This window comes from Erithacus rubecula (genome assembly GCF_903797595.1).
Source record: "Erithacus rubecula genome assembly, chromosome: Z".
NCBI classification, from domain to species: domain Eukaryota; kingdom Metazoa; phylum Chordata; class Aves; order Passeriformes; family Muscicapidae; genus Erithacus; species Erithacus rubecula.
Genome location: NC_136661.1, coordinates 9,316,451 through 9,339,917, shown reverse-complemented (window position 1 = coordinate 9,339,917; position 23,467 = coordinate 9,316,451). Strand labels below are relative to the sequence as shown.

Genomic DNA, 23,467 nt, shown 5'->3' with positions numbered 1-23,467 from the left:
TATTCACTCAGGTAAAGTATTTGTGGTGGAATAGTGATGTTTAATCGACAAAATGTTAATCCAATAGGTAAAACAGAAATTTGACACATTGGAATCAACAAAGAAAGCTGTTAGTTGCTGCTGAAAAAAGTGACTTTAATAGAGTTATTGGTCTTATCTCTCTTACACTTCACATTTGAGTTGAGAATTTTTAGTCAGTAAGTTAAATCATTGCAGTACAGAGAAGAGCATTTCCAAAGTTAGAAATAGCATCTTTTCTCCAATTATGATCTGTCAATACAGGATGTTAAATTAACTATGGGCTTTGCTAAGAATTTTCCCTCTGCTTTCATACAAAACGTGGACATTTCAGAACAAAAAAAAGCATTTTTTCAACAAACTAGAGCAGGTTGAAGTCATGCATATCATGCCTCTGTATACTCAACATTGATGAAAACATTTAATCTCAATTTCTGCCAGTTTATTTTATTAAAAACCAAAAGAAAAAACCAAAACAAACAAACAAAAAAAAAAAAAACTAAAACAAAACAAAAAAACCCCAACAAAACCTAGGCCTACTTTAAGATCATTTTTACCTGAAGTTGTCTTTAAAGCTATTTTGTGATTTTTTTTATCCAAGCATTCTTTGTGCCCTTTAAAACATCACTTCTAAATGAGTGTATAAGTTGGCTTCTTCTGGTGTGACTGACTGCTGCTTCATAAGTGTGAGGAATGTTGTGATGTAACTTTTTGTGTGGGTCTTGTGTGCAGCCTGCCCATCTTTGTTGCAGTCAGTGATATTTAAATATATTCCAGACATCAGATCATACATTTTGTTTCAGTATGTACTGTGTTATGTGTACTGAACATTCACTGAGCTTGTAAGTTACCAAATGCAGTCCTGTCCTCGCTGGAGTCAGGAGTTTTGCAGAGGGTGTCATCCTCACATGCACAAGACTCTATTTGCACCTCTGAACACCATCCTCTCTCTTCTAATAGCAATTTGCTACTTCACTGGCTTTGGGTGTTGTGCTCCTGGAGCTCAGGAAATGGCAGGGAAACCGTCACCAAGACATGGAATTAAAAGGTCTAACACTTGCAAATAGCACTGTTGGTTTTAGCACTAGCACCAATGATGTTGTCCATCCAGTGAGTGTATTTTGCTTCTTAGAATATGTGTAGATAACACAAATGAAAAATGGTGATAACAAAGAAAGACTCTTGGGATGGCATATGATTGCCCAGTAATGAGTACAACCTAAATGGCCAACTGATGTCACTTCTAACATGTTTTCTCTGCATTTTGACAAGGATTTATCTTGACCATTCTAATAATCCTGAAATATGTATCCTGGTTTACTTCTTGAGACACTTGTATGTTGGTTGGACACAATATTTTGTTGTGTTTTGTTGTTTTGGTTTTGTTGTTGGATTTTGTTGTATTTTTAAACAGAAACCATCTCCACTTTCATGAGAGTTCTCTCTCTTGACACCATCTGCTATGTGTGACAGTTCTGCCCTCACTGGCAGTTTTCTGTATTGGGCTGGTTGTGGCATATCAGCAGCTCTGTTACTTTGTGAAAGGATACCAAAGGGAGAAAGTGAGGATGAAAGATACATGGAAGCAAGTAACTCTGAAATCAGCAGTTCCAAGTGCCTTTTGGAGTTACTGGTGGATCTTTACAATGTTACTTTGTGACTGGCTTTTAACAGTGAGAAAAATTCAGCTTCTCCTGTACTGACAAAAGTGCTTTAAATTTATGCATTGCAATAGTTAGTTCAGTCCAGCAGATACTCAAATATTGAAAATACCTGTAGTTCAGTCCTGCACTTTCTTCTGTGCAGGAGTACACGTTTTTATAAACTCATTTCAGGATGAAGGCGTTCTCTGTGAGATTCCTTACTTTGGGAAAGTATGTTGAACGTGCTTCTTTATAGACATAATACATGAAATTCAAGCAGTACCAAAGAAAACTGTATTTTCCTATTGTCTAACTGGAAATGTCTGGGATGGCTATCTTCTCAGGCTGAACACTAGGAGGTGTAGTGTGGCCCTTGTCTCATTGAAGACTGGGTCTGAGTGAGACATACTGCTAAGATGTCACAAGTCTTACCCCACAAGATTCCTAGGGCACATTACAGATTCTTAGGGATCACTGAGGCTTACAAGGTTTTGACAAACTGCAAACAGCTTTTTAGGTAATTGTGCCAGTGATTGCTTTCCATTAATCTAATTTACACTCTGTAATACTTTGCATTTTCAACAGGCTCTTCTGTTCGATTCAACTCAGTGGAAAGTCTGATGCATTTTCTTCAATTCCATGAGATAGTAATGGCACATAAAGAGGAGTTTCTTCCATGCTCTGCAATGGAAAAACACTGGAGTTTCTACAAAGAATGCAAAGATTTTGGATTCTAAAGACTTCTTGAGTGCTAATACGTTTTTCTTTGCCATCACTTAAAAGTAAACGTTTGAGCTTTTAGAATTAAGTACTTTGTTATTGTCATTTTGATAAATCATTTGTCCAGCTTTTGGGATGATAGAAATATTGTTTGGGTAAGTGAGGAACGGGAAAGTACTTAGTAGCAGGCAAGAATAACTGTCAATATTTAATTTTGTGCTGCAAGATTAAGAAATGGGGAAGTAGATAGGACTTACACACTGATGCTCATTGTGAATTATATTCCAGGTTGATTGCTTGATATGAATTTTTGAGTTTTAATTTAAGATTAAAGTAATTGTCCATGCTTGATGAGACAGGACAGAAACAGGCAGGCATCAACACTCCCAGCCACTTCTTACACCTTTAATCTGAAACTGCTGAGGCTGAGCATGTGCTATCAAAAATGGCAGTGTGTGTTTGTGTAATAACAGAAACTGTTAGGCTAGGCTAGAAGTCAAGATGAGCAGCCTTGAAAATCATCGGCTCTGCTTATATATATATATGTATATAACATTTGAGAAGGGGGCAAGTGCTCAGAGAGGAATCTTAGCTATTGGAAGAGCTCAGGAAAATTCCATTTATGTTCCAGACAAATCTCTCTGATAGGCAGAGAATGTGCTGGCATATGACAGGAAATGCAATTAGCCTGTTTGAGGAACACAAATTTTTCCAGGTAACAGCATCTTAGATATTCATCCCAGTCTCTGGGAGTTTTCTGTTTGTTTTAATTTTGCAATGTTTGAATCTGCTTTGGCAGTATATTTGTAACACATTTGGCTGTTAAAAGAGTACCTGCATTCAAGTGATCTTCTTGCTGTTTTGTGCTTTGGATTATAAGAAGAGATGGAATAATAGTACCTGCTACTCCTAACTCCAGTGAATAGGATGGGAAGTGTCTCCTGTTAATACATAATGTCAGCAAGCTCTTTGGAGTATGAAGAACTCTTCTGCAAAGATCTGATTTCTGTCTTAAATTGAAGTTGGTTTAGAGAAGTGAGAGGGGTCTGATGTGCAGAAGGATAGTACTGTACCTTGGGATGCATGAGCAATCATAACCTGATGGGTAAGAATAAAGAAATGCCAGTGGTCTGGAAGGCAAAAAGGGTTGAAGCTGCTGAGTGACAGATGTTTTGTAAAGTCCGTTTCACAAAGAAAGAAAATGGAGTGTTCTCACAACTGCTGTAGCAAAACAAACCTGAAGGCATATTGTTTCAAAGGAAGTGCTCGTTCAAATAACACACTTTCACTGAAAAGCAGCAGGTATTTGACTGTTAATATGACCTCTAAATTACATGTTTGTTTGATATTTTTTCTTTGTTGCAAGATGTCTAATAAAATTAATGTACAAAACCTGGAAGAATTTGCCAGTAATATTTTGGTCCATTATATTAATGATAGTGATTACATGACCTAAGGGAATCCTAAGATACAGTGACAGAAAATTGAATGAGCAAGCTGGGCAAAGAGGTAAAAATGCAAAGGGCTGCATGAAAACCACTGTCTCTTACAGATGCTGTATGTAAAAGTAAACTACCAGTGAGGCTTTTTTCAGTTTTAAATTCGTATATAAGCATCTTGAGAAAGGCATTAGCTTAAAAATATGTGGTTTAATATGACTAACAAATGTAGGATTCTGCTCCCAAATCTTAAAAATGTGAATATTCTCTAATCTCCCTGCTGGAATCCTTTGATCTTAATGTAAAGATCCATCAAGATATAGAAAAAAACTTACACCATCATATTTTATCAATTTAAATTTTTGCTTTTTTAAGTGCACTTTTGCATAAAAATATAAACGATTGTCACTGGTTAAATGTAGACAGTTGTTAGTGGTGCTAACTGCAGCAGAGAAACAAAGCTTCTGCTCACAAATGGCAGTTCACCCTCCTAGCCCCTTCTGCTACTTTCACAGTTCAGTTTCTTTTATTCAATAGACCTCTTCTCCATTCTTAGTCTGCAAATTAGCACTTACTTTATGTAGTGCAAGCTCAAGTAAAAAAGGATGTAAAATGCAAATAGTAAGACATTCTGGCACTCTGGCTGCTGTTAATATTCACATGTGGAATAAAAGGAGAAGAAGGTGATGCAGTGAACAAGAGACACAAATAAGATTCATATTTCCACTGAATTACTTATTTATTTATTGCTGATGTGGAATAAAAAAAAAGTCAGTGGGGAGATTAAACAGTAAGGAAGAATGCAAGACTCAAAAGAAAGAGTGAGGAGTAAGATAAGCAGTTGGGAGGCAGACAGTACAACACAAGATCCATAGATTTTAAGGCCAGCAGGAACCAATGTGACCTGCTGAGTAACACAGGTCAGAGGTCATGAAGCACTGTGTGCAAGGGAAACACACGGAGAAGAGAAAAGAAGTAATGGCAGGTGCAGAGAGTGCTGAAGTCATTCTAAGCAGAGGATCAACACAAAGCATTGCACCTTCTCGCCAGGCAAAGCAGAGCAGGTCAGGGAAGAGAATAATGGGAATGAAAGCCAGCTTGGGAAGGGTATTTACAATACTCTAAGGCACAAATACCCTTAGGCTTTTTGATGGTGCAAATGCAGCTAAGGAGGAGGGAAAAGGATGGATAATGTTGCCATAGGATATTGGATAAATTCTTGAAGCAGTTGCAGTTGGCGAGTGTTTTGTCATGATGACACAAAGACTTTTTTCTGGTCTTCAAACCTTAATACTAAACTAGAGGAAAGTACTCTGTTTAAATCAGTAGAATAAGCAACTGCCTACATGACACTTGGGCCCAGTATTTATTCTTATCACCAGTAGTTATTTAACTAGTTGGGTAGGAAATTATGTAGGTGAACTGAAATTTAAACTGCTAATTTACTGGCCATATCAAGAAACATGACGCAGGGAATAAAACATTTCTAAGGAATGGGACTTTGGAACAGGATTCAAAGGAGTTTTTTGTGATGTTTGTATCTATGTTTTTCTGAGTTATGAATGTGGGAGTTTTTGTTGGGGTATTTGTTTGTTTTTACTAAGGCTGTGGCTTTGTCTGTGGCAGGAGGTTTTCCTACTTACACCAGTACTGCTGTAGCAGAGTAACCCACAGGTGAGTTTTCCAGCATTTGCGGCCTTTTGATTTCCCTTACACATTTCTGTGGTGAGAGCTCAAACACTCAGTTACAAATAACTTGGTCACAGTGGCTTATGCAATTACCAGCCTTAAGCCGAGCTGTCGCAGCGGTGCCCAGCTGCAGGGTCAGCGCTACAGCAGCAGACAGATGCTCTCTGGTGCGGTGGCGTCTTTCTCACCGAGCCGGTGCAGAGGGCCCCAGGCTCTCTGCGAGCAGAGCCAACAGCTCGGCCTGACCTTGCAACACCGGCCTTAGCCTGGAAGTGGTTGGGGAGCTGCAGTATTCCAGTGCAGCGGCACTTTATTTCACTGCTACATAAAAATAGTAAAACGTCCCCAACCAACCTGATAAAAAGCAGAGGGTTAACGCCAGACTGCAGCTTAGTTCAGAGCTGCAGCTGTCGCCGCGCCTTATGCCCACCCGGCCCGGGACCGCCGCAGCCCGTCCCTCTTCACGGCGCTGCGCTCCGGGCCAGCCGAGCAGAGCACAAGGAGCCTGGCCCGGGGGCTGGTCCCCAGCCCCGCCTTGCCGTCCGGTGAGCCGGCCGTGGTGTTTGGGAAGCTCCTCGGCCGCTCCGCCCCCGAGGGGCAGCCGTGGGCAAGTCGGTGCCGCGTTTGCCGGAGGGGCGGCGTGGAGGCGGCGGGTTCCTCCCGCTCCAGGTGCTGGCGGGCACCTCGCCGTCACCTCCCACTCGTCCTCCTCCTGCCCGCCAGGTTTCGGGGCGGGCGGCGGCCCTTCTTTTTTCCTCCACGTCATGGAGGAAAATGCTGTGCCGCACACACATCACACGCCCCGTGCACACGAGAGCGCCCCTTGGAGCCGAGCTGGGTGCCGGCCCGGGGCGGCCGCGATCCGCCCGGGTGAGTGCGGGCCGGCGGGCACATCCCGGGACAGCGGCAGCGAGGGCTCCCGGCCGCGGAGCTGAGCCCGAACTTCGCGGAGCGGCGCGCTGGGGTGGCGGCAGCTCCCGTCCTCCTCCCGGAGGTTTCGCCCTAGACGCAAATTTGGATGCTCGGCCGTGGCGGCGGAGTTTGGGAGGAGGAGGAGGAAAGGGCGGCACTGTGTGACTCCGCGGGCGCGCAGCGGGGCGGTGCTGTGCGGGGAGACGGGGCCGGGCCGGGCGCGGCGCTGGAGGCGGCCGGAGCGGGAGGGTCCGTGCCGGCGCTGCGGGAGAGCTCGGGTAAGAAGGTGCCCTTTGTCGCGAAAGTTAGTTACGGGGGGATTCTGTGTCTCGGTAACAGGGTGCGTGTGTCCGGAGCCGAGACACACACCTGCCCGCAGTCCGGCTGGTAGGCGGTGTGCCCAGATGTTGTAGTCTCATAAGCTTCTCTCCAGAAGCAACAGTTACACCAACTTAGAGTAAGGTTTGGTAAGAGGAATCGAGATTGCTGTGGTGTTGGCATTTTTTCGTTTTTCAGTAAATTGTTTAAAACCTTCATGTAGCTGTGTTCAAATTTGCCAAGTGCTGTTAGTCGTTTCTTTAGTGTGGAAAGAGGCTTTTTTCATTGTGAGGAAACAAAAAGTAACAATAGCAAGAGTCTGTCAGAACTTTTTTTTTTCCTCGAAGAGAGATGGTAGCGTCTTGTCCCTGATTATTGGGTGAACAGATTTATTAATGCCAGAGTAAGGCTTAGAAATAGAAGAACTTACAGGGAGCCTCCACTGTGTCCCAGCTGAGGATCTGCTCCACTGAACATCCTCTAACTCATTCCAAATATCTAAACCATAAACAAACCTGTTTCATTTTGAGATAAGCATGTTTCCTTAATAGTAGCCTTTTTTGCATAAATAAATTTCCTTAGTAGTAGTCCTTTTTCATTTGCTAGCTTGTGAGAGAAAACAGCTGAGGGGTAGATACGGTAGAAAAACTTGCAACTGAAGTAGGAGTGATTAACAAGAAAGAGCTGCTTGCTTCTTTCAGCCAGGGAATTACAACAGTCAATTGACACCGGGAGGCAAAAGATCGAAAGCAAGTGCAAGAAAGTGGGTTTTTACACTATGCTCTAGTGAGCTGTAGCATGTTGCCCCCCACCCCCACACTCCCTAGTCTCTGCATGTCAGAAAGCTTGTGTAGGTCCAAAAATGACTGGGTGAAAGAACTCAAAATTTCATAAGAAACAGACATTTGTAGCGTATTTTTGAAAACTTCTAAGCTGTAAGGAAATAGAACTGGAAAGGACGTGTGGAGAAGGTGTTCAAGATCACTTGTTCTTTCTCTTGTTTCCATACATCAGCTTTTGACTACCATGAGACAACATCCTGGGCTGGATGGGCACCATGAATATGATGTCATTGTTCTTTCATGCGTGTAGCTTTTCTGAGATGGTCACGGAAAAGGAAGTGAAATGCTACTACATATGTGCAGCTGTGTTTTCTGATTTTATACATCTGATAGTGGTGGGTTTTGAACCAGTTCTCATGTATTTTTGTGTATGCTGCCGAGCTGTACAGGCGTTTAAAGATTACCAACGAACCTGGCTAATGCTTTTTGACATATGTGTAGTATAAATTAGGATTATGACTTTCTGAAAAACAGTAATGGTGATAAGGAATACATTCAGGTTTTAGTGTCTTGGGTTGGCATCACCTCTGTGTGGTATTACACTGGGTATCCTGACCCTCAAGAAAGATGTCCACACACTTAAACTGCTTGTTTACCAGGTTCTGTAGTTTTGTGGTTCATAACCTGTACTACACATGCTATTTTATGGCCTAATATGTGCAAATTATTCTAGTCAGTCAACAGGCTGGCTGCGACCATCCTATAAATACCTTGCTGAGAGGCAAGAGACTGTATCTGAAATACATAGTCCAGGTAAGTTCAGAGGAATTAAGCTTAAAGCATTTACGTAGCAGTTACAGCTACAGAAAGAGTCATCAGGAGTCATATGGTGACTCCAGCTTTTGAGATCTTCCAAGAAATATTGATAAAGGAACTAAAAAATGTACCAGATGAGTCATAAAAAGCTCATTTCTGTAATATAAACAGCAGGGTGCTGAATCCAGCAAGAGAATACATTTTGCGTAATTGTCAACAAGTCAAGCCTCATCAGACCCTGAAACACTTGGAAATGAGGATGGCTTCACCAAGATTTGTGATGTGCCCAAGTGCAAGGCAGATATCACTCTGCTTTTAATGCAAGAGAGACAGCTGTGGTTTCACCACGCCCAGATAAAGGCAGGTGATGGGGGAGATGCCAGCCTGTCAGAGACCCACCCAACCTCCTGCAACAGGCTCTGCTGTGTTATCCAGCTGCTGTGTGGCTTGTCTGTTTGGTCAAGTAGCTAGTCTGTGGCCTGTTCAGGATTCCCTGGTGCCAATCAAAGACCTTTTCTTTTTGGATTGACTACGGAGTTGGCCTGTTGTTTCTCGGGTGGCGGGGGGGGGGGTCTTTCTGCATGTTTGATTTTCAGGTAGGGACAAATCAGGATCCTAAATCTTATATTTGTAGCTGTCTGCAGACCTTTTCCAGTTTTGCATGTGCTGGGAGCTTTTGTCTCACATAAAATGTCCCATTTTCTTTTTTTTTTTTATCAATTTATAACCTGTGATACAATTGGCCACTGTACCCTCGTGTCACACTGTAAAGAGGTAAGGTTGACCCAGCTACTATCTTGCAATCTTATGCAAATAGAGTGCCAATATTAAGTATTAATATTCCATATTAGGGAATCTGGATACTGTTATCTCTATATAATTTTTGCAATGCTGGAGACAATGAGCTAAGGCAGGACTGCAGGATCCCTTGAATCTGTGACACTGAGGGCCCTCCTTGGGGCTTATGACACTCAGCCTACTTCAGTCACAAAAGTGCAGTTTGTAATTCTGTATCAGCTGGGAGACTGGTGATGAAGGGGAGGCTATTGCTTGCATTTTGGTCAAAATGTGGATGGAGAGGAGGAGAATGCTATATATGCCTTAGGAATACTGTTGCAGTGCTTTCCTGGGGGGAAATACCGTGTTAGTTGCTTGTGGTATACACAAATAGTGCAGTGGTTAGTTCCTCAAATTTCTTTGTAAGCATCACTCACAGAAAAGTTTGGTATAATAGCCCAGAAATGTATTTCTTGCCATGGAGACTTGGTGTATCATATGAAGTATTTATATATAGGTGAACTTGCAATGTGGGTCATCATATCTAAAGAGAATTTTGGGATGTATCATGAGGACTGTGAATGTCGTAATAGTAGCCCAAACTTCTGGCCTTGGCTTAGTGTCAGAGCTATTTTATTTGTGAGTGAGCAAGCCCTCTGAGACCTGTAGTCTTGATACCTGAAGTATTATGTGCAAAATTGGTGAGGCTTTTGACAGACTCCTTATGTCTCAATGCTTTCCTCTCCCCAAGTCCTCTTTTCTCTGCTAGAGAAGGAAATTAGGTTGCTTTGATGTGATCTCTTCTTTTTATGGTGTTCCTTTCTCTCTGTCTTCTTGGTGCTTAGAAATGCTATGTGAGTAAACAAAAATAAATGCTTCTTATACAGATAATGCCTTCCACAGCTTAATAATAATAAAACCTTCCCAACCAACCTGCTAAAAAGCAGAGGCTTATTACTTCAAAACTATAGCCATAGCCACCCCTGGGACTTACCATGTCGAGCTTCCTTGTTGACTATTTTTCAGCTAACATTTTACAATTTTCTTTTTTAATTTGTGCAAGAAATAATGTCATCCCTACTACTTCTGTGTGCCCAACTTCATATGCACTTGAAGTGCTGATACTGATGGAGGCTGCAGGCAATGGCAGGATGGAGCAGACACTAGGACTTTGTTTGCCCACCCAGCTGGCTGTACCCATATTGATGTCCTGGGACAGAGCATCCTAGAGAGGGGAGGAGACCACAGCAAACTCCAGGAGGTAGGTGTGCAGCTCTCTTTGATGTGATCTTGCTGATCAAGCTGTGTTTTTGGGTGGCAGAAATGACTTAAAGAGTGTGATTTACAGTGGAGGTTTGCAGACAAGAGTCTGCAGGCAGCTTGGTGGTGGGGTGAAGGAAATGGAGAAATATTTTGAGCTGTTAATGGGAGTTTTCTGCAGTGTGGTGCAGTTTCTCCTGCTTCCCTGTCTAACAGGAAATTTCCACCCTCTTTTACAGTGCTTCTCATTGCCAATGAACACAAATTCTGTCCCTTTGGGTCTAATTTTTTATGTTATACTTCAGTTTAAAGATTAACCCTCTCTCCACTGAAGTACTATTGCCCCATATGAGGTGAAAAAAAGCTGTTAAACTCTAGATTGCCACAAATTAGAAGGGACTAAACTCTATTTGTTGGAGTATGTGTTTGTTAGTGGGGTTTTGTTTGTTTGTTTTGTTGACTCCTGCCTTTATAGTATACTATGTCCTTGGCAACACGGATACCCCTATGTCACAAAGTCAGAGAACTGAAATTCTCAATGTATAAGCGTCAGGCTTGGGAATTTTGATGACTGACTATCTCTGGGCCTTCTTAGCACTTTCTTGCTTTTAGAGAGCTGCAAATCCTCTGACTGCCATCTCATAATAGTATGGGATGTACCAAGGGATTTCCTGAAAGACTTTTCAGGCCTCCAGCAAAAGAGCTTTCATGAGAAGTTATTGTAGAGCAATTCAGATTAGTTGGGGTTGCAGAGGAGTCATGTTCTCTCTTGTGCTGCTTGCATGACCCTGCAGAAGTTGCTTGCCTCTTTTCCTGGCCAAAGAGCTGAGACATTGACTTTCTTTACCTTACATATGTCTGGGACGTGAACATGCTGAAATTGATGTGAGATATTTTACTGAAACTGTGGGGATTGCCACTGGAGGCAAACAGCAAGGAGAATCCAGCCTTTTCTAAAGAGAATACAGAGAGCTGGAGGTGGGTGGCAAACTGAGAGGCAAGGCAACTTACTGTCTGCACAAGAAGTTCTGCTAGGAAATACAGATCCCGTGCAAGAAGGAGTCCTCATGATTAGGGCTGGAACAAAGTCAAGTGTGATATCCTAACTGCCAGGTCTTTGCTGAACCTGTGTTTCCCCAGTGTGTGGCAAGAACCTGTCTTTCCACTTCCAGAAGCAAAAACCACACCATGATAAACTGTAGTAGTTTCTCATTGTTTTTCACTGGGACATTGTATTATTTTAAGTCTTCAGGGTCTTAAAATTGGCAGGTTTATTATCTAATTACCTCTAAAAGTAATGACATATTTTTCCACATCTTGCAATTAAGTGCTTAAAAAATTGAAGTTACTTAGCTCTTTAATTGCCCATAATTTAGAAAAAATGTAAGTGTAAAGTAAGTAGTTTTACATCAGGTGAGCAAGCCAAAACAAGGGGGTGAGATGTACAGAATGAAGCTGGTGCTAAGTGTGACTGTGTTAGAGGGGCACAGGCTCCTCTGTGCCCACAGGCTCCTGTGCAGGGCAAGTGGGGAGAAAGCCAGGCAAACTTGATAGAATCAACTGATTGAGATTTAATGCCAATAAAATGTACTCCCACAGAAATCCCATGATCCCTATCAATAGATAATTTTGCAATGGAAACAACCAGCTAGTAGCATAAAAAAAAAAAAGCACATTAATAAATTAACTTTTCCAGTTAGCAGCACTGAATAGTTAAGTATTGTTAAAAGTTTAATTCAGACAGATAGTTTACAAAAAATTAAAATAAATAGCTAAGAAAAGCACATGATTACTTTTTCTCTTCCCCAGTTTCCCAGGAACATGATTTCCTGTCTTTCCCATAGATCTGTCATGACCCAGACTTGATTTGTATATACCAGAGGGAAAACTAGGAGGAGCTAACTAATTTTTTGCTGAGTTGGTCATGCAAACCACCAAGTTTGCATTGCTGTGTGAGCAGGTGTGTTTTAAACAAACAGAGATATTTTATCATGGGGAACTTTCCTGAAGTGTTTTTACTTGGAGGGAAGGGAACTGTTCCCATAGCTGCTGCTTTCTGTAGTAATGGTGTTGGCTGCTGAAATACACTGTGACCTGGTTTCCAAGGAGAGGTGTAGACACTGTTTTTACCTCATATGCCTTTGAGTGATGGGGGTGTAACAGGCTGGAGAAAGCACTTGTTCTGCTACTCTGATATTTGTTGTTGTTGTTAATGCTACCTACATGAAAGTAATTACTCTTTTCAATCCCTCTGTCCATTCTCCTTTTTTGTAATTTCCCAGCCTCTGTTCTGCTCCTGCTCTTCTCAGCACCCATTCCCGTTTTACTTTTTTAATCTAGGTGACAGCAAGGAGCTTGATTCATGCAGTACAAATGCAGAAGTGTTTTTTCATGCAAGAAAGAATCACATGTTGGGGTAAAAGTACTCCTGTTCCCCTGCATTTGTTCTCTCTTTCATCTCCTTCCACAGACTTGGACTGAAACTTGACCCTTTTACTTAAATCTTACTCTGTGGCAAGCACATAAGCAAGCTGCCCCACAATGGCTTTTGTAGAGAGCACCATGTATCTCAGATCCACATAGGACAGAGCACTCCCTGTTCACACCCTGAGCTTTCCAAGAATCCCTATTCTGTCTTGTCAGCATATGCTCTGAGTAAGCCAGTCCCAAGGAGGAGATGTGACAACAAACAAGAGACAGTTCCCACCAGCTGGCTGTCTTGCATGACACCAAAAGCAATTTGTGACATCTGTAGAAAGTCACAGACCTCTTTAATTGGTGTTGCTTAAGTGGAAAGGTATTATAAATGTGAAAATTCTATGCATTAGGAGAGATCCTGGCTTTTGTTTTCTGTAGCTCAGTGTAGCTAGGGGTTGAGATTGGACTTTTTCTTGCCTACTGAGCAGGTCCTTCAGGAGGGACTGGCAGAGGGCAGAGCTGGAGGGCCAGTGGACATTGATACATACCTTGTGTTCCTTGGTTATTGCAGGCAGGTGGGTTACAGACTTCCTCAGGTAGTCTTGCCTGCATGCCTGCTGCTAAGCCAGTTGCTTCCAGCACCAGAGGATTGCCTTTCCCTCCCTGTGGTGTCAGCTCTCTTTGAGCAGATACACCTGCTTTTGCTCCTGAGCAAAACTCAACCTCCAAAGCAGGAGTTTTATTCTTCTACATGGAGGTACCTCTGATACCTTAGCTCAACTAGGCTCTGGGCTTCCTGTGGTGGACCTTACAGGATGGTGTAATGATGGATGATGCATAATGGCTCCAACCTGCAGGCAACATCCAGGGAGCTTGTGGACATTCTAGATGCACCTGGAAGCTTCTACCTTTAATCTCTGAAGCACTTGAGTTAAATGCAGCACAGGCTATGCCAGAAAAGACAATGAGGAAAAGAAACAGAACTCTGGGGAGTTGAAAAATTCTGTGTTTTCTCAAACAAGGTAGCTCAGAAGCTGCTAATTCAATATGGTCTGAATACAAACTGGACAAACTGGGAATATCTCTGCACTGTGCAGATGGCAGGGGAGACTTGCCATGCCAAGCAAGAGGAATGTGAAAGTTGGTAATTTGTTCCTGCTCAGGGTGAAGGGAGCTGTATACTCCTCCTGTGCAAGAATGACATCACAAAGTTGCACAGACTGAGAGTCTGGGTACATTGGGTTTGTTGAAAAGGAAAAAATAATAGTTTGAGGACCTGCAGCCAAGTTCTGATCTCTCACAGGAACCAGGTCTCCATATGCACATTATTAGTCTTACTAAAGTGAGAACTTGTGTTGAGAGACACAATGTGAGCCCAAAGCCTGCCAGTTCCTTTGTGCTGATGAAGGGAACCTGTCCATTCCTCTGGGCTCTCAAATGCCTCCTTAAACGTTCACAGAGGGCTGGCCTCAAAGGGGGCTGAAGCTGCTGCAGCATTGGTGTCTCTGAGCCATTGGAGGTCAGCCAGAGCAGGATCTTGGTTCTCCAGGCTGACTGAGACTTGTGCTGGCCACAGCAGCTTCCTGGCTTTTCTCTGTTGCATCTGAGTGCCACTCTGGGATGGAGGAGCTGCTGAGGTGTTCCTGGCAGAGGATCAGGGTTGGGTGCAATGCTGATACCCCTGGAATTCTTCACATTAGAGGTGCAACAAGGCTGTGCCCTTGCAAGCAGAGTTGGCAGAGCTGGCATCTATGGTGCAAAAGCTGGGCTTTTTCCTGGTTTTGTTTTGTTGTGACCATGGTTTTCCCAGGGATGCTTCATCCAGCCCATCTCACTGTTCATACTTTGGGATGAATTGATGATCCTTTGCAGTTTCTGGTGTCTTTTCACCAGCTGCAGAATGCTTCAGATGCTTAGTTTGGGTAAGGTGTATGTCTAGGTACATAGTAGAGCAACTAGGGTGCAGAACAGGCTCTCTGCTGTTTTTTTCAAGGCCAAATCTAGAAGTAGTCATGGTAGTATCACCACATTAAGTTCTGCTTCCTAACATTAAGTATGTCTAGATGTTATGTGACAACCTCAAGCAGTCTAGTGGAAATGTTGCTACCTGTGGTGAGGCAGTTGGCCTAGATGACATGTAAAGGTCCCCTTCCAAGCCATGTATTTCCATATTTCTGTTGTTCCATGAAACAACCTATGCTGGCATACAGTTTTCTCACTAGGAATGATAGTTTAAACTTAATTTTACCCTGAAGGAGTGAAGACATATTTTGTAAAAAATGTTATTCCCAATTAGTTAGTGTATGTGCTCACAGGTGGTTCTTCAATTCTCATAATGTACAGTTTCACTTGACTGCTGTGTTCTTCTTCCAATTAAAAGCAACAGCAGTTCCTATTTTTAATTTCAAGGGGTGTGTGTTTACTGGTGGCTCAGACTTTGCTCCCTTTCCTGTATGTGTGGTTTGCTTCCCTCCAGGGAAAAGATGCTGGACTGGTATGAGGTATGCAATGCTACCTTGATATGCAGGTCCCCAGCTGGCCCAAAACAATTTCTTTGCACAGCACCAAGAAGATGCAAAGTTAACTTGTTAACTTTTCACTGATTTGGCAAATACAGAGAAAATTCTGGTGGGGATAATCAAAACTAATTTCAATCTTGCTTGCACTGGTTGTTATTGTTTCCACAGCATCTTAGGTATTCAGTGTTATGGAACTATAGATAATAAATATTAAATAATATAGGAATCATAAGCTTCAATCTTGCAATAACCTTAAAACCTGATATGTGATAGTGCACACTGGCTGTAGAGCATGTAAGATCAGCATGGAAAAAAAAATTACACAGCACTCAGGTGGAACAGCAGAGTATCTTTTCAGGTTGGCAGATATCTCTCCTTCTTAGGGTCTTCCTTGGAGGCCAGAAGTTCCACTGCTGCTTTTACAGATTTTTGCAGAAAAGAAGATTTTTTTTTTTGGTTAATAAAAGATATGAATGAAGAAGCAAACATTTTTCTAATCTATCCTATTTTTGGTGAAAATACCCTAATCTGTAAAACAAACTAAAACATGGATTGTTGCCCTCTGCAGTACTTTGTTCTCATTCAAAATTGAATTTCTTTTAGACTCAGTTCAGTTCAAACAGAAAATCCTGAAACAGGAAGTATTTCTTTTGAGTTTCTAAGGCATACATTGACTTGAGGGTTTTTTGGGGGTGCTAGTAAAATGCAAAATAATTCAGTTGTTCACATGGTTTAGAGAAAAGCATGTTCAGGGTTTTCCAACTAGGTTGCAGCACACCTTACCCATGCCTAACATTTTTAAACTTCAGTATCACAGAAGACACACTTAGAGCCTTGCTGTCAATCAGAAGAGCTGCAGTTAATGCCTGAGGTTCATGACTGGAAGCTTTTATCTGGGCCACTTCCCAGCTGCCACACTCCTGATGTCAGAGTCCTCCCATGTGAAGCCTGAGGACCTGGCAAAAGGATTTCTTTCCTTTCCTGACAGCTTCACCCATATTCATTTTGGGATTGTAGCCTGAGCAATAGTCATGATGGCTGTATGAATTCAGAAATATTTGACACAGCAGTCCTTGCAGCTGAGTGCATTATCTCTGTGAGTCTGAACTGCGGTTGGTCTTGAGGGATGGATGCTTTACCTTCATCCATCTTCTCTGACTGAATGTGAGCAGCAGTTGTAAAGGGAGAGATAATCCCCAGAATTTAATAAAATTAGTTTTTAAGTTTTGCATTACAGTGCCACTGATAAGGGAAATGCAGATTTTTTGACATAATAAATTGATCTGTTAATCAGATAGAAATGCACGTGTTTGTTTTTGGCTAACAAGGAGGGGGCAAAATCTGGGAGGTTTAATAATAGGGTAGTGCAGAGGCAGGGGAAGAGGATTTCCCTGGGAGCCCAGATTCATTAAAGGGCTGTATAACTGGGGAGGATCTAGACAGAAGATATATGCTGGGTGAAGACCTGGGCCTCCTGCCCTCCTCAGGTCCTGGTACAAGCAAATATACCTCAGGAATCTTCTCACATGTAGAAAAGACAAGTTACACATTTTAGAGAACAAAGCAACATGGCAATGTCAAGGTTATAATATAAAACCATAATATAAAATCTGGATACAGAAGATGGAACCTTGCCTGTGTATTGTACGGCATCACCTGAGGAAAAAGTTTTTGTGAGCAAGATAACCAGAGTTAGCATCTGGTCAGTGCTACCCAAGATAGGTGCTTTGGGCAGTAACAGGTTGCTGTTCTTATCTGCTGTGTTCATGCATTCTGTGCTCCTCTGGAGAGGACAGTGTGTGCACCACACCTCTGTGTCTGAGTAGGGCTTTGAGTCTGCATATGGTAAAAAATAAAGTTTTGCAGCTCAGTCAAAACCTGATGAGGTTTGTGATAGCCATTCTGTCCCAAGAGATTTAATTCTCTGGTCTCACACTGCTCATCAGGACATCCCAGTCACTGATATTAACTTTATACTGATAATTGATTTAGAAGAGAAAGGTGATGAAGGGCCATATGAGGAGTGACTGAGGAAGCTGCATTTTTTTAGCCTGGACAAGAGGAGGCTCAGGGGGCACCTTACTGCTCTCTACAACTCCCTAAGAGAAGGTTGTAGCGAGGTGGGGGTCAACCTCTTCTCCCAGGCAACCAGCAACAGGATAAGAAATGCTGCACCCTGGCAGGTTCAGGTTGGATATGAGGAAAATTCCTTCATGGCGAGAGGGATGACCTTGTAACTACAATACTGTCAGTCTCACTCCAGTGCCTGGTTAAATTATGGAGAAGATTACTCTGGGAGTTAATGAAAAACCCCTGAGAGAAAATGCAGTTGTTCATAGTCATGAGGGGAGGGTCCTGCTTGACAAACTAATTCTTTTCTATGACAAGATAGCTCACCTGGTTGATGATGTGATGTGATCTTTTTGGATTTCAGTAAAGCTTCTGGTCCTGTCTCTTAGGATCCTTCTGGGTATGTCATGTGATGGGTGAACAGCTGGATGGCAGGTCAGACACAAAGGGTTACAGTGAATGGGGTGGCATCAGGCTGGTGACCTGTCACCAGAGGGGCTCCACAGGGAGCTCCTTAGGGCCAGTGCTCTTCAACACATTCATAAATGGGCTGGGCACAGGACTCAAGATAAAGCTATAAACTAGGACACTAAACTGGGAGGAGCTGTTGAAAGCAGAGAGATCCTGCAGAGAGATCTCAACTAGTTAGTGGACTGGGAAATCACCAATCTTCTGAACTTTAACAAAAGCAGGTGCTGGATTCTGCACATGGGGCAGGTCAAGCCTGGATGAGTGGACAGACTGGGATGCAAAAGGTTGGGAGAGCACCCTGTGGAAGCAGACCAGTGGATCCTGGTGGATGGCAAGTTGCACACAGGTCAGCAGTGCCCTGGCAGCCAGGAGGGCCACCTGTGTCCTGGGGGGCATCAGGCTCAGCATCGCCAGCCAGGCAAGGGAGGGGATTGTCCTGCTCTGCTCTGCACTGGGGCAGCCTCACCTCCAGTGCTGGGGGCAGCTCTGGTGCCACAACAGCCTAATGTAAGGCTACAGAGGGTCCATGAGGATGGTGAAGGGCCTTGAGGGGAAGCTGTGTGAGGAACACCTGAGGTCACTTGGTCTGTTCAGCCTGGAGGACACTGAGGGGAGACTTCATAGTGACCTACAACTTCATTGTGAGGGCAAGTGGATGGACAGGCACTGACATCATCTCTGTGGTGGACAGTGACAGGACCCAAAGGAATAGTGCAGTTGTGTGGGAGGTTTAAGTTAAGTGTAAGGAAAAGGGTCTTCACCCAGAGGGAGGCTGCACACTGGAAGAAGCCCCCCAGGGAAGGGGTCACAGTACCAGCCTGACAGAGTTCAGTAGTCTGAGGTGAATAATGCTCTCAGACACATGGTGTGACTCTTGGGGTATCCTGTGCTGGGCCAGGAGTTATAGTTCAGTGATTCTGTGGGCCCCCTTCCAACTCAGGACATTCTGAGATTCTATGGCTTTGCTTGGTTTCATAGCAACAGAATGTTTGGCACTGGCAGAAGCTGGCCAGAGCTGACACAGATAGGGAGGTTTGGGAGAAGTTTGGAATGTGTTGGTTTTTTCCCCTCCTTTTTCTTTCCCCAGACTTGCCTTTTTGAAGGAGAGTAAGGGAAGATTCACTCCTTGATTTAGGCAATCCCTGTTCATCCAGGGGTGGGAGGTGTTGTCCCTTGTAGCCAGGGAGACACTGGGCAGAGGCATGGGGTGGGCTTCACAGAAAGGCCACACCACACCAGTCTTCTCTCTCCTAAGGAAAAACCAGGGCAGGTTACCTGTCTTCCCCTCTACAGGGCTTTTTTCATATGATTGAAAACCTGCCTTTGGTTAGGAGCAGCTTTTAAAAGTGATTTTTCTCCAGAAACACAGATACAAAAAAACAAATAGGTAAAGGGGAAACCCAGATTAGGCATTGGACTGGGATTAATTTGAAGAAGAGATGAAGGAAGGCACCTGCTTGCTATGGGGCAACATGGGATTTTTGTCTTCAAGGGATATGAATGCCTCACTTCCCTTTGAGGATGATGAGGCACTGCAACAGCTTGTCCACAGAAGTTGTGGATTCCCCATCCCTGGAATTTTTCAAGGCCTAATGGAAGGTTTCCTGCTTGGAAAGTCCCTTCCAATTCAAGATATTCTATGATTCTATAAGGTCTGTTTTTTCTCTTTCTTTGTTAGCATATCTGGAGACTGTTTCTAAAACCTACAGAGAGTTACTCAGCTTTGGTTTCTACAAAAATAAGTATGTGCTTACTCTGGTCTGCACCTGGCAACCCCCAGGTGAAACAAGCAGATAACATTTCCTTCTTTCTTATGCCCTAGAATAGAAATATTAAGGACAAAGATGAACAGAGAAAGGCAAAGTCAAGGAAGAATAGACGAGTGAAAAAGCTCTGCCTTGACAAGCTGCATTTTAAATGTAGCTACATCTTGCAAGACTTGACATTTAAGGGAATGCTAAAGATGCCCAAGTTAGTCCTGCAGTAGGTTTGAATGCACATCTCAGTACTTGATTTTGCATGTGTATGTGAGATGTGCAGGCATCTGAGCCACATCTGTTGGTCCCACTATTTTAATGGCTCTGGCAGCACTCTGAGACAGCTTCTATTCAAAAGAAAATACCAGGAGCTGCTCAATTTAAAAACAAAGTAGAGTTTCACTTAAGCTAAGTTCAGAGCTAAGTTTACTGCTGTATGTGCTTCTGGTCTCATTTTAATTCAGGGACAGTAACAGTGATGATTACACTCAGCCAGTAAAGCAAAGCTATATGAAAGGGGATCTCTGTATTTAGCTTTTATTGTGGTAATACCTCAGCTGTTAATGTGCTACACAGGAATGTTATTAAATAGCATGCTGTGTAAAAAGGGGCCACGTGTGTTTTCATGGTCACATCCAAGATTATGTCACTTGGCAGAGAGCAGGATGGATGTTCTATTGCTTACCACCACCCTTTCTGCCTTCAGAAGGGTACATTCCTTATTTGTTCACAGCAGTGGATGAAAGTGCTATGTCTTTATCCACCTCTGACTTCAGGGCAAGTTAGAAGTATTTACTAGAAGAAATCTAAAGAGAGAAAGGACTTTGGGCTTGTCAGATCCTGTTGGCACAGGACAGGAAGGAAATTAATTTCTCCCTGGACATCTTTACAAGCCAGCTCCAGTGTTAGTGATAATGAGAACGTGGTGTTTGAATTCTAAAGCTTTCAGTTTCATGCTTTTTAGAAAAACAATAGTAATATCTACCATTAGGAACATATTCTTTGCAGACTTACTAGACATTACTGTGCTGCTCCCATTGAATGCAATGTAGTTACTCAGGAAAATAAATAATCCTTCCTACTCATGTGGATGACAGTAATGCTTTTGCCAGTCCTGGGGTTGCTGTACTTTGTTGTAGTAGAAAAAAACAGTGGGAGTCTTGTTTTGATACTCTTATTTGACTGGAAATAATCTGGTTTATTGCCTTCACTTAGCTAATTCGGGGAAATGAAATTTTAAAATTATGATTAAGAAGAAACTAGAGATTATCAGTGCCCTTCCTAATAAGGTGGTGCTTATGCTGTAGGCAGACTGGTGTACAGTCCTCTGTCTCAGAGGTTGGAATGGTTCTGATGTTTTCTGATTTAAAATAACACCATGTCTCTTTCTTCTTGCAGAATGAAGAGGCACAAGTGGTCCTACAAATGTCCCTCACAAAGGAAGATCTTGATTCTGTGTGTTACTGGGTGGTTGATTGCACTGCTGAAGCTCCTCCATGTCGAAAGACACTTTTTTCCCTCTAAAGGCATTTATTTAGTTGAGCACTTCTTGAGCACTTCTTCTTATGTTAGAAACAGATATTCATACCCTAGAAATGAGTTTCAGTATGAAATTAATTGTTCATCTATATATGAACAAGATCCTCATGAAATTGGCAAGAGTTTAGAGATAAGAAGAAAAGAAATAGTTGATTTAGCTGATGAAGATGTTGTAGCAATGACAAGTGACTGTGATGTGTATCGTTCACTTAGGAAATACCAGCTAAAACCTGTTTCTCCAGAGGAGGAGAGTTTTCCAATTGCCTATTCTTTGGTTGTTCACAAAGATGCAGCAATGGTAGAAAGGCTCATACATTCATTGTACAGTCATCAAAATATTTACTGCATCCATTATGACCAAAAAGCAGCAAAAAGTTTCAAATCTGCTTTGAACAATCTAGCTAAATGTTTCCCAAATATTTTCATTGCATCCAAATTGGAGACAGTGGACTATGCACATATTTCACGCCTGCAAGCAGATTTCAACTGCTTGTCTGATTTGATGGAGTCTCCAGTTCCTTGGAAGTATGTTATCAATTTGTGTGGCCAAGATTTCCCTTTGAGATCAAATTTCCAGTTGGTCACTGAACTGAAGAAGCTTGGTGGAGGAAACATGCTGGAAACCTCAAAGCCAAGCAGCAGCAAAAGAGAACGATTTACTTATCACTATGAACTTATGAAAGTGCCTTATGAATACATGCAGATGCCTGTAAAAACCAACATTTCCAAGAATCCACCACCTCATGATATTGAGATATTTGTAGGCAGTGCCTATTTTGTTTTAAGCCGAGAATTTATTCAATATACCCTTGAAAGCTCACTTGCAAAAGATTTTTTTGAGTGGTCAAGAGACACATACTCTCCAGATGAACATTTCTGGGCCACTCTTGTACGTGTCCCTGGGGTTCCTGGGGAAGTTCCAAGGTCATCCCAGGATGTAACAGACTTACAAAGCAAAACTCGTCTGGTGAAATGGAATTATCTGGAAGACTATTTGTACCCTCCATGCACTGGTACCCACCTGCGCAGTGTCTGCATCTATGGGGCTGGAGAACTGAGATGGCTTCTGAGTTACGGACACTGGTTCGCCAACAAGATTGACTCCAAAGTAGATCCTGTCCTGGTAAAATGCTTGGCAGAAAAGGTGGCAGAGCAGCAGGAGGAGTGGGTACATTTGTCCTCTGATAAACACTTTCTGCACTTAAGTTCTACAGATGCCTTGACATAGCAGTGCTGTGTTCTCTGCTGTGAGTGCTGTGTGCTCAGCACCTGCAGTTCTGCTGCCTTGACCTGCTGCAGGATGGCAGTGAGAAAAAAGTCCATTCTATATGACATCCAGGGCCCTGCACGGCCAGGTGTCTGGCTATTTATTTATGAAAATTCACTTCTCTCTGATTAACTGTTTTGCCACAATAAACCTGTAATTGTCTTCAGGGTGATTCTGAGATGGTTTGCTTTTGGAGGCTCTCGTGCTGTCTGTCCAGTGGAGTATTTCAGAAATGTATTTTACTTCAAGTGCATCTGTATATTTTATAAGAAGCTCCAGCAGTTCTGTCTGCCTGTCCTCTTTTCCTTCACTTTTGCTTTTCTTAAAGGAATAAAGGGAAGACCTCTGTATCTGCTACCTCAGGAAAACTGTAAGTGCCCATGTCATAGAAAAAACCAAGAGATCAGCATGACACCAAATGGCCCATGTGACCTCACGTGAAGTTCCACACCTCTCATCTGTGGGAGCTGCATAGATCTTTGCAATGTGAATAAGACTGGATGATACAAGCAAAAGAAGATCCCATATGCTGCATCGTGTGTACCATTGTTCTCTTCTCCCTGCTAACCTGTGCGTTGCTTTTCCTTCTACGAAGTGTGATCAGATGCTGTGCCAACGCTGCTGGTTTCACAAACAGTGAAAGTTGGTGGAAGCAGTTGTGCACTGCTGAGTGCACACAGCTGTGTGTTCTCCAAAGGCAGAGTACATGCCTGCCCTAGGGGCAGTCTCTGCAGCCACTTGGGGGAGATATCCATGCCAAAAGAGGTCAATCTTCATTCCTGTTTCTGCCTGTAGGAATATCTTTCTGTGAAATCCCAGTCCTCTTGAGACATTATGTCTACCCACAGTGGATAACAAGTGCTATTTCTACTTGGTGTTCAGCAGTGTGGTGCTTTGTTGCAGTGCAGAACACACAAAGTTGAGCAGTAATCATCAGAATAGCCATACTGCAGAAATGAAGGCTCTGCATGAAGTGTCTTTGTGTGCATGTCCCCTGGCTGTGCTGACCTGACTGATCCTAGGCTGACAGGTGCCTGAATGGGCCGTGGTTC

At 42.9% G+C, this 23,467-nt stretch overlaps 2 protein-coding genes across 5 annotated transcripts in view; both read left to right on the top strand.

The window, feature by feature from the left end:
• Positions 1–2,881, top strand: part of ANKRD31 (ankyrin repeat domain 31) — a 58,633-nt gene extending 55,752 nt beyond the window's left edge. The window contains exon 22 of the mRNA XM_079330393.1: positions 2,247–2,881. Coding sequence (XP_079186519.1) covers positions 2,247–2,398 — 152 coding nt within the window. The 3' untranslated portion in view covers positions 2,399–2,881. The remainder of the gene's footprint in view (positions 1–2,246) is intronic.
• A 3,275-nt stretch (positions 2,882–6,156) lies between these two features.
• On the top strand, positions 6,157–22,587 carry GCNT4 (glucosaminyl (N-acetyl) transferase 4). Of its 4 annotated transcripts, none has more exons than XM_079330263.1 (4): positions 6,157–6,699; positions 10,178–10,375; positions 12,715–12,790; positions 21,008–22,587. In XM_079330263.1, exons 3-4 carry the CDS (start codon positions 12,783–12,785, stop codon positions 22,374–22,376), a joined length of 1,377 nt encoding a protein of 458 aa, XP_079186389.1. In that variant the 5' UTR covers positions 6,157–6,699; positions 10,178–10,375; positions 12,715–12,782; the 3' UTR covers positions 22,377–22,587. The 4 variants fall into 4 exon arrangements, with proteins under 4 accessions (XP_079186389.1, XP_079186391.1, XP_079186390.1 ...); XM_079330264.1 differs by having other exon boundaries at positions 6,243–6,379; XM_079330265.1 differs by lacking the exon at positions 12,715–12,790.
• The last annotated feature ends 880 nt before the right edge of the window (positions 22,588–23,467 follow it).